Here is a 12,047-nt window from a genome sequence, read left to right on the forward strand (position 1 = left end):
ATTAATTGTGAAGCACTTCCGTTGTTTTTTCACTTGCACACCAGAACCGTTTGCCTACTTTTTGAAGCAGGAAATAAGTTGAAAGGTGCACATTAGAAAATCACCCTTAATTTCATACCTAGTTTACATACGCAATTTCATTAGCGGATTTAAATTACTTCGAGCTTGATAAGGCTGAAGACTAAATATTTTTATTACAGTCGTTGAACACCCGACTCAAGTTATGGGTTTAAGACTGTTCAACTCTTAAGACGTCTTCACCTCATTGGAAGACGTCCGTTCTATCCCCTGAACTATCACTGCTCTGATGACTAAATATGACCAAATATTATGCTACGCTTCTTAATATTTATAAATTTTTAAAATATAACCAGAAAACTACGAAATATGAGTTTCTAATAGTTTTTACTTTACTGGCTAAATGTTCCTTTATTCAAAAAGTCAAGATAAATATTTTAATATTTTTGAATATTTTTAAAATATTAACATTCATTCTTTAAATTTCGTAACAAATTCGAGGTAAAACGTACTTAGCCTTTTTATATTTTCACCATTCAGGGCTCATAAAATAAATCACTTAGTTTTCCATAAGAGAAATCAGCAAAAAAGTTAAAACATGGAAATACAGTCGTCGAATGTTCATTAGAAAGTTTATTACACAAAGGCAATTTTGTAATCAGTAAAACATCACTGTCTAACACAAATATATATATAGTTTGAGCACACACGAGTATTGCATTATCAAGAAGTGATTAGAAAAAAATATGTGTTAGAAGGGAAATACAAATTTAGCATATATTTTAGCCTGATACAAGAATTCCGTTCTCTTATTTATTGTATTGTAGAATGGTTCGACGAGATCTTTGCGCATGCTTATTTTCCTGTAATTCCATTAAATAGGGTCCCGCAGTGGACTGATCGTAAAGACACTGTTGGCGATAGAATAATACCCTGATGACAACTTGAACACAAATGCCGAGATTCTCAAGCAACATTTACTCTACAATTATTTTATGCTAAGGTTCGAATCCTGGTAGGTAGGTTGGTACTTCATTTACCTTCACAGTAGAGCTGCACAATGGGCTATTGGCGACGGTCTCGGAAGCATCCTAGAGGATGATCCGAAGACACGACATCACAATTTTGATCCTCTGCAGAGATGATGTCTACCCTGCTTTGGATTCGAATTCTGAATCTCTGTATTACATCAGAATTATCTTTTGTTAATAGTAACCAAAAGAAGTAATACAATTGCAACTATAGAATGAAAATCTATATAAGCTATCCAGTGGAATCGTTGCGCGCTCTTTGATCAAAGTTGTTATTGTAGCTGTAGTTAATTCACGTCGCACTAGAGCTACACAATGGGCTATTGGCGACGGTCTGGGAAACATCCCTGAGGATGATCCGAAGACAAGCCATCACAATTTTGATCCTTTGCAGAGGGGATGGCACCCCTGCTTCGGTAGCTCAACGAACTGCACGCGAAGTCGAGTACTTTACGGTAGAACAGTTTAACGAGGACCAATACCGCATACACTCGGTCCCTACGCAAACTGATCCAAGTGGTCACCCACCCTCACACTGACCGCAGCCAGTGATGCTTGATTTCAGTGATCTGCTGGGAACCGTGTCTTAATGATCAGTCCACTGCGGGACCCCCGACTACCTGCACGTGAGGTCGAGCACTTTACGGTAGAACAGTTTAACGGAGACCAATACCACACACCCTCGGTCCCTACGCAGACTGATCCAGGTGGTCACCCACCCGCACACTGACAGCAGCCTGTGATGCAGTCCATTTCGGAACGGTGAGTTTTAAGAATAAATGTTTTGCAACCAGCTTTTTTTTTATCGAATTTCTGCGTCTGCATTAGCAGAAGTGTTTACTTAGAAACTACAATATTTTTAATGTGAAAAAAAAAAGAATTTAATTAAATGTTTGTATTTTGGGTCAAAACTTTACTGTATTTTGAAAGGTTTTGAAATATACCTTTTTAATGTGAGATTAAACGGATTATTTCAAAAGTAAAGAAAAATGAATGATGCGTTTCATGTTTCCTTTGCCACTTCACTCTTAAGACACTTTTTAGTATTTTTAAAGGTAGTAAAATTTTTAACCAATGCTAAAATGTAAGAATCAATTTATTTTAAATTGCCCTCATAACTTTTCAGTTTAACTCTTTATTCCCTTAAAATTTCCAAGAAAGTTTTTCATAATATAAATATTAATTCGCATTTATAATTAGCAAGTGGTGACTAACCTTTGTATCTTAACGATATACAGGTATGACGTGCATGCATATAACTTAAGAAGTTTTTCACATTTTTAATTAGAAAGTGGTATTACATACAGGGTGCGTTCTGAAAGTAATACGCATTTTCTGGGAAAAATAGATTTATTGATCCTATGGGTACAAATGGTTAAAATTCTTCAAAATAGTTCCCTTGTGCATCAATACACTTGCGGAGACGATTCTGCTACGCTTGGAAGGCACCCAGAAACTCCTCGACAAGAATGCCTCTCAGGAACCTTGTAACATGAGCTTGGATGTTACTCCCAGTGCCTTCCTTTCAGCTCTCTTTTCAGTCGAAGGAACAAAAAAAAAGTCACCCGGCGCCAAGTCAGGGCACCAAGGGGGTCTTACTTTGGGTCAGATAGTTTTTGCTCCTCCGTCAACACCTTCGGCACAAGCTTCGCACAGACCTTTCTCATTTGAGAATCCTCCGTCACAATCCCATGTCACAATCCCATTTTGACAAGTTCACGGTCTTGGTGATTGCCTGAATGCTTAACCGACGGTCTGACTTCAAAACTTCACGGGCTGTTGTTGTTCTGTTCGGGTTGTTGTTGGGCGTCCAGAACGAGGCTCGTCGGTGACCTACTCCCGACCCTCCTTGAAGGCCTTCCACACTGAGATCTCGAAATGCATTTCACCTTAGAGGCGTCTTGAAGCATGTGATGAGTTTCCGTCACATTCTTCCCAAACCGCACACAAAACTTTATCGCTTTCCAGCGAACACTCCATCACGCTGGGACTCGATCGAAAAAAAAAGACTTAGCGCAAAGACACGTCCTACTGCTCCTACTACTCGGAGCGACTTGAGACCAGGCGTATTTGGAAGGACAAATCCCCCACCACATTTTTAGACCAATCTGAGTGCGCTGCGATTGATAGTCGCGTCACAATAAAATCATGCGCATTACTTTCAGAACGCATCCTGTATTTATGTGAATAGAATTTATTCTAAATTTGCAAAATCTTTAGCGCCTGTTCTAAATAAAAGTCTGATGAAGTACCTATAAATGGTTTAGAGTTCAGAAAAAAATGATATACAAAAGTATAAGAAAAGTATTAGCATAAAAGTTAGTTAAAAATATTGCTCAACTGTATAGGATATTTTGAGATTTAAATTTAATAATTATGATGCTAAAAATTATGATTAATACATTGAAGAGAATTTGTGTGTAAATGAATGTTTATTTTAACTTTGACAAAATATGAACGCCATTCTAAACATCTTATTTGAACATAATAATTTCATTTTGTAAGGTTATTCAAATCACTAAAAATCTCTTACAAGAAGCTGCTTTTTTGCTGTTCATTCTATCTTTGCATTTTGAAGCACCTATAGGTGTGCTGAAATTCATTAAATTCGTGCTTCGCATTATAGGAAATTCCCGAGAGCCTTTTTTGTTGCAAGAAAATATTTTCCCTAGTAATTGTATTTCAATATCTTCAGTATTGTATTCGTGAAAGTACATATTGATGCTCATTTGAAATGAAATTTTGTTCAGGAATTTATTCTCTAAGAATATTTCAAAATTTGTATATTAGCCAATTTGTACGACTTGCTTACAGGTGATACGAAATTTCACTTATTCAGAAACTTGAACGAAATGTTGCATTCTTATCTTTTCTCCATATGGTTCTATTAGTTTAATAAATATTTCAATGCTAAATATTTTAATTTAAACAACGCTGGAGTAAAAAAATAGTTTTTAAATAGCCAAAAAAAAATGAATTGATAGAGCCAAGCCTAAAAGACTGGATTGATGGAGCCAAACCAAAAAGACTGCATTGATAGAGCCAAGCCGGAAAAAAAGACTGGATTGATAGAGCCAAGGCCAAAAAGACTGGATTGATAAAGCCAAGCCAAAAAGACTGAATTGATAGAGCCAAGCCAAAAAAAATAAATAAATAAATAAAGGTATAAGTTTATGTATAAAAATTAAGTTATCTATACATATTGCGACATTGTGTCACTTAATCACAAATTTCTAATAAAATTGTGACCTAAAAATTAGGCCGACCCCTGACCCCTTTCCTCTGACACCTTACTGTCTGTCGACCTTCATGGTGTTGACCTTCGGCAGCCTTTGATGTGAGCACATGGGAGATGGTCCGATAGGGTCACAGTTAGTTCATAATTGTGATTTTATTTAAGCGGTTCATCAATTCACTTCGGTTCCCCTTTTAGCCACTATTCTGCTGCGTTTTAGGTACTTTAACTTCAATCTTCAACCTGATTGTATAAATACCGTCCATTTTTGGAGCAAGTGGCATTCGAAAATATAACAAAAATAAAACACCGCACTACGATCCCTTAACAGGGATTTTTCTTTTTTCACCCCCTCCTCTCTTTGAGAGACGGAGTTTTAATTTTATCATGGCGTTCTTTTTCCGCCATTGCAACTATCTCAACATGCTGCAAGAATGATCCGGTTTTTTTCCGTGCTGAGGAATTTTTCAACTCCTCAAGTTTGATCATTTTGTTTCTAACGGATGTACTCTCAGATTTATGATTTTGGAATGAGCAAACTTCATTGCTCCTCAACTTAAACATACAAAGTTCCTGTCCTTTTTTTGAAGTGTGTCATTTTGTATGACAACGCTCGCCATTCATCGCCCCAGCCTTTTCTATTTCATTTTTACAAAATTTGGGCCGTCTCCAGATCCTCTACCGGTCACCATCATGAAAAACTAGTGGATAACCGTACGCCTATTAAATGCTGACCTGTGTGATTTAAAAAATGTTCATCTATGGTTTTTGAGTCTATTTTAAGAATGGAACTCTCTGATACTCATCAAAAATAAAGAAAATCTTTAGTGAACTTCAAAGTGTTGTTTATGACTACTAAAGACTCTGTGCAAAATTGGATTTCTTTTTCTTTTAGAAGTACCTCTATTTTATTATGATTGTGCTTGCCCACAGGTATGTTTTTCTTATCACTGTAATTTCATGTCATATTAAAAATGTAGTTTTTTTAATTACAAGGCTCTTATTGCGGCACTTCATGTTGGCCACTTTCCGAAAAATCATGAATAATCATAATTTTTTTAAAAAAACCATATAGATTTGTTCGGCCATTCTCTCTCTTTAATTTTATTATCATTAGTTTTTTTTTATTTTTTATATAATAGCACCAACCCAACATAACACATATATGTAGTTAAAGATATAACTATCCACCCAAACTATATCGTATTTGCCCTCCCAAAACTCTGGCTTTGGCGTAAATGCATTGAACGCATTCTATTTGTTTTCATGAGAGCTTTTTTTCCTTTAAGGTATTAGTGGGCGTCTCCAGCATTAGTTAAAAAGAAAAACGCCAGCAATTTGTACAGTAGCTATGACAATAGTTTATAATCCTCAAGATATTTATCTTCCAAGGTCTGGTCTGATTTTTAACTATCAATAATAGGTTTCTTTATATGTTCCCAAAATTAAATATTTTGTTTGAAATACTTTAAAAGTAAAATTTAAAAAGCATAATCATTGATAGATTATGTATGACCTATGCGACAACGTAATTTTTTTTATCATACTATATTAAGTAACCTGAAAAATGTAGGACATAATTCTTAATTTTTAGCTTTAAAGGAAGCCGCTTATTGAAAAGTTTTTTCTTAAATGCAGTTTGGTGCAATTTTTTCGCAATATTTTTATTTTTAAATTAAATTTATTTCGATATTTATAATTTGAAAACAGAATATTGCGTAATAAAATCATTTAATTAGTTATCACTAATTAATTAAATAAGTTTTATCTTTCCATCTTTATTCAATTTAAATTTAGAGGTTGAGAGGTTAGTACTTTTATTACACCAATAATTTGTTGATCAGTAGTAATAAACGCTACTCAGCTAGGAAAGCATGTTATATTTGGGAATTTTTATTAACTTTATATATTCCATTAATTTTCAGATGTATTTTAAAGTTCGAAATCTATTAATATATTTTTACAAAAAAATATATAAACTCCACGGCTGTGGAGTTGAACATTAGTAGTCTTAAACCAAAAATTGAAATAAATTTAATAACTTTTTCTCCATTTTTGGGTTTCAATAAAATAATTTCCGAATAATACATTTTTTCTAATTTTTCTCATAGATGGCAGCACTAATATATTACTTGCTTAAAAAATTTCTTCGATCAAATATATATTTTTTAATTTATTTTATTCGATTCAAGCTATAAGCACAACTTCAAATATTTTACCTCATCGCGAATTTTGTTAACTGCTTAATTATTGTACTGCTCGTATTGTACTTTTAAACCTAAACCGCATTTTGCTACACGCCGGTAAGTTTGATTACTTTTTTCTTTCATTTCATACTCTTTTTCAACAATATGTTTTTTTGCGATATCGACACATATAAAAAATAATTTTTATCTTAAGATAATTATTCTTTATTCAGTAATATCGCATTAATTTATACCAATAGATGTGTCTTGATAACGACTATAGGTTTTCCCATTTTTAGTTTATATAAATTTTTATTTTATTATTTGTGTTTATATATATATATATATATATATATATATATATATATATATATATATATATATATATATATATATATATATATATATATATATATATATATATATATATATATATATATATATATATGTTTCTGTGAATGACCAAAATTGGTAATGGTTGACTTCCACTGGTGAATGTTGACAATCACATAGTTATTTTGGTAAATGTTCGATATATATACTAGGTCTAGTTAAGCGCCCCTGCTCGGTATACATTTGCCCGGTATGCCTTACATTAATATTTTTTTTAAGGTTCAGTGCCACTGCCCAGTATGCATTTAACCGGTAATACGAACATTAATGTTTCTCCTAATATATCCTTAGCAGATATTAAAATATCGAATGAACGAATCAAAGAATAAATTAATATCAAATCGGATATAAATATTTCGGACATTCACCAAAACGACCATATGATTGTTGACATTCACCAGTGAAAATCGACATTCTCTTGATTTCGATCATTCATTCATCATGTGCACGGTAACATATATACTGTACGTATTATTTATCTTGTGCGTAGTGTTATAACACTAATAATTTAAAATAATACGACCAGCTAAGTAAAACTAAAAAATAGAACTTGCAAAATAAATATACAAAACAACACATACATAAAAGCGTTTTATTATACAATGCAATGAGATATAATGTCTACTGTCATACGCACTTATTCAATCTTTAACTGCACACATTACAAAATTATGTGTACACACTGCACTGACGCATACAATCCAATGTAAATACATTTCTGTCACATAAATATGTACTTCCCTTAACTTCACACATTCGACAAAAAATAGATTTTTACAAGCAATTGATTCATGGTTTACGATCGCAGCTAAATTGTTTTAATGTGGGTAATGCTATGCCCCGTTACTTTGTTGATGAGGGTTTGTAACATTCACTCTATAGTAAACTTCCTTAGATTGTATCCAACTATAAGTGTTATCAAACTCCAAGTAATCTAAATTGAAAAGAGCAAAATATTAGGCATCATCAAATAGAATTGCATGGTGGAATATTTTAAGATTATACGGGGTGTCTCAAAAATGCAGCGAAAAACCTTAAGACAGGTGGGTGGCATCATTAGACTTGACTACTTAATGACAACGTCACAGATCACGTGAGCCAGAAGTAAGCAGCCACACTTTTTTGAATGGAGTGGATCTCAGGGGCGTACGCAAGGAGGATTGTGACCTGCCAGTTTAGGGGTTTAAACCCCCCCCCCCCCCTTGAGGTCAGACAAAGTGAATTTACAAAACAATGCAGACAAAAATAAAAATTTTAGTATAAATTATGCGGGTTATTATTTTTTAAGACTACATATTTTTATTTGCCTTATGCCTACTTTTTTTTTCTCACGGTATTTCTCAGAATACTGATAAAACATTTACTATAATAGGATTGTATTTTTGAAACCAAATTCACGTGATACTGTTACGGGCGAGCCCCGATCACTGGTTCCTTTCTGACCTGCCAGTCGCGATAGTTTTCGAGACTGGCTGGCATTCGCGAGGTCTGGTATCCTAGACGTTCTGTCGTCTTTGAGACAATTCGAGAATTTTGTAGATGCGGTTAAAAAAAATTATATGAAAGGGGGTTACATTTATTTTCGATTTTAGTCAGACTAAGAGTTATCTCTGCCGCTTGTCCTTCGGAGCTTGTTTCTAAATCTGTTTTGTTTTGGAGACTCTGTGCTCGTTGAAGTTATTCATTCCAGCTCGAAACTTTGAGATCGTAGCTTAGTGGATATTTCTGTGCCAATATATATGTATATATTTTTGCTGTTCTTGGATCTTTAGGATGTCTAAACGCAAGAATTTAACAATTTTTAATTACTTTGAGAAAAAATCACGACCTGAAATTAATGAGGTGACAGCATCTAGTACCAATGTAAGTTTTTTTGTTAAACAGAAATGTGATACTTCCGTTGAAGAAAACGTTTCTAGCGTAACAGAATCTGATGAATGTGAAAGCGGCCCTCAAAGTGTTACTTCCCACCCATATGACATTAGACTTTTTTCAGAAGATAATACATGCGAGGATAAAAAATTGGATATACTTAAAAATGTTTGGGAACCCAATCCAGCATTTGTTTTTCCTGAAAAAGGAAAAAGAAAATTGAAATTTCAGTACAAATGGCTTTATCGCTGGAAATGGCTTGCATATTCAGAGGTTAAGGGTGGTGCTTTTTGCAAATTTTGTGTACTTTTCGCCCCAAGTGGTGCCGGTTCTGGAAAGCAACCTTTAGGCCAACTGTGCAATGTAAAATTTGACAACTGGAAAAATGCTGTAGAGCGATTACACTCCGGAACACGAGAAATGTCTCCGAACACGAGAGTACCGGAGTACCGAAGTACCGAAGAGTACCGAGAGTACCGGACACGAGAGTACCGAACACGAGAGTACCGGAACACGAGAAATGTCTTTATCACAAAAAATCGATCGAAACTGCTGGGACATTAAACGATATTTTATTTGGAAAGATGAAACCTGTGGATGAACAAGTTGACAGTGCAGCAAGCAGAAGAAAATTAGAAAATAGAAAAAACTTTACTCCAATCATTGAAACCATCCTATTTTGTGGAAATCAAGGTCTCGCTCTAAGAGGACATAAGGATTCGGGAATAATTGCTGAACAACTAGGTGAAGAGAACGACGGAAATTTTCGGGCATTGCTTCGTTTCCGGAGTAAGAACGATTCGACTCTTAAGAACATTTTAGAGTCAAGCAGAAAAAATGCTCAGTATACCAGCCCTCGATTTCAGAACGAAGTTATTGAGGTTTGCAATATTTTAATCCTGAAAAACTAGTCAGCAAGATTAATGATGCAACTTGCTTTTCCATTCTTGCAGATGAAACAACTGATATTGCAGGTATAGAGCAATTATCGTTATGCGTTCGATATGTCGATAAAGAAAAATTTTAACATCACCGAATAGTTTTTGCAATTCATTCCGGTGCATGACTTAACCGGAAAAGCAATAGCAACAACAATATTAGACCAATTACAGTCTATGAAAGTTGATATAAAAAAGTTACGTGGACAGGGGTACGATGGTGCTGCATCAATGAGTGGAAAAATTAATGGTGTACAAGCCCACGTAAGAAGTATTGTCCCATCAGCACTCTATGTACATTGCTCTGCTCATAGCCTCAATTTGGCTGTATCAAATGCATGCGAAATAACTGGCATTAGAAATTGCTTAGGGACAATTAAAACATTATACGACTTTTTAAATACGCCGAAAAGACAGTATGTCCTATCTTCAGCAATGGAGGAGATGGAAACCAGCTCTAAGAGGGAGAAAATTAAACAGCTATGTGCAACCCGTTGGATGGAAAGATACGACTCAGTAACCGCTGTGGTGGAACTTTTTGAGCCTATCGCCGAAACACTACAAAAAATATCAGAATGGAAGGATAAGGAATTAGCTACCCAGGCTAATTCTTTACTGTGCACAGTATCTAATTGCCAGTTCGTAATATCTCTTTTGTGCATTTACGAAGTTTTCACCATAACAATCCATCTCTGTAGATACCTACAAAAAAGAAGCATAGATTTGATAGAGGCAGTGAGTCTTGCAGAAGATGTCATTAAAGATCTAAAATTAATGCGTGAAAATGCCACTGAAACATTCTCTGAAATATTCATCTCTTCTTCTCTTATGCTAACAAGCATTGGATCTTCCACTTCCATGCAAATCCCTAGACCCTAGAATAACAGGAAGACACAAAAATCGCGATAATTTTCCCTCATCGACACCGGAAACATATTTCAGAGTTAGTGTTTTTATTCCATTTATAGAAAATTTTATAACACAATGAAACTTAAGATTTGTATCGCATCGTGATATTTTGAAAGGATTTCAGTGTCTTCTACCTGCCGATCCTTTCATTTGCCAACCTTCAAATATAAAGGCTTTTGAAGCATTAGTGGAATTTTACGCTGGAGATTTGGATACCTGTAAAGAAAGCCTTAAGTCTGAACTAAAACTCTGGTATAAAAGATTAAAAAGGATTAGTGAAGACGTTCCAAAAACTGCGGCGGATGCTCTTGGAATGTGCAATAAAGATATAACACCAAACATTTTCAAACTCCTAGAAATATTGGCCGTTCTACCTGTTTCAACGAGTGCAAACGAAAGATCCTTTTCGACTTTGCGCCGTTTGAAGACTTATTTACGCAACTCAACGGGAAATAATAGAATGAATGGATTGGCGCTCTTAAGCATTCATAGAAAATTTACCCCAGCTGTCGAAGACATTTTAAACGAACTTGCAAAAAAAACCCCGTTGTTTGGATACTACAGTATAAATCAATAAATTTTTAGCGTGTTTGTATACTGGTTTAATTCCCTATTTGTTGGTAAGTCATTTTTTAGTTAAATTCATTGGTTTTCTATGGAATATTCACATTTATATGGTTATTATTTAGGTAGCTGTTATAGTATGAGTAGTTTTTTCTGGCTTGATTTATTCCTACTTTTTAATAAAAATAAAATATTTTACCTCTTATTATAAAAAAATTATATTCTTAAACTTAAAAAATAAAAACAAAATTTAACTAAACAATGTTGTCGAAATAAAAAGTCAAAATTGTCTAGCTGTCTAAATTAGGGAAGTAATAGTGATTTATTACATACTCGAATTTCTTTTAGTAATTTCTGAAAATTATGACCCCCCCCCCCTTGAAAAAATTCTGCGTACGCCGCTGGTGGATCGGATAACGGTTTTTGTTTTACATATGTACATTTAATAATGGGATTTTTTTTTGATTATCTTAAAATGTTTTCAAATGACATAATAGATAAAAGCAGTTCGTTATGTTACAAGAAATGAAGTTCGCTGAAAATTATACATGACATGATGGGACATTGAATGCCGGAATGTAGTCACAACGCAGAAGAATCTTGCTACGAGATTTGAAATTGCCACAAGTTCGTGGAATAATTTAAGATTATACGGGGTGTCTCAAAAATGCAGCGGGATACCTTAAGACAGGTAGGTGGCATCATTAGACTTGACTGCTTAATGACAACGTCACAGATCACGTGAGCCAGATGTAAGCAGCCACACTGTTTTGAATGGAGTGGACCGGATAATGGTTTTTTGTTTTACACTTATACATTTAATAATTCGAAATTTATTATTATCTTATAATGTTTTCAAATGTCATAATAGATAAAAACAGTTCATTAAGTTAAAAGAAAT

General features: G+C 34.3%; 1 protein-coding gene across 1 annotated transcript in view; it reads right to left on the minus strand.

Annotated features, from left to right (window-relative positions):
- Window positions 1-7,444: 7,444 nt before the first annotated feature.
- LOC107442899 (SEC14-like protein 4) overlaps window positions 7,445-12,047 on the minus strand; it is a 78,970-nt gene continuing 74,367 nt past the window's right edge. Inside the window, exon 13 of the mRNA XM_087168345.1 lies at window positions 7,445-7,797. Coding sequence (XP_087024471.1) covers window positions 7,697-7,797 — 101 coding nt within the window. The 3' untranslated portion in view covers window positions 7,445-7,696. The remainder of the gene's footprint in view (window positions 7,798-12,047) is intronic.

The sequence above is a fragment of the Parasteatoda tepidariorum genome, chromosome 7, assembly GCF_982258835.1.
Source record: "Parasteatoda tepidariorum strain Cologne lab strain chromosome 7, Ptep-v5.0, whole genome shotgun sequence".
Classification (NCBI taxonomy): domain Eukaryota; kingdom Metazoa; phylum Arthropoda; class Arachnida; order Araneae; family Theridiidae; genus Parasteatoda; species Parasteatoda tepidariorum.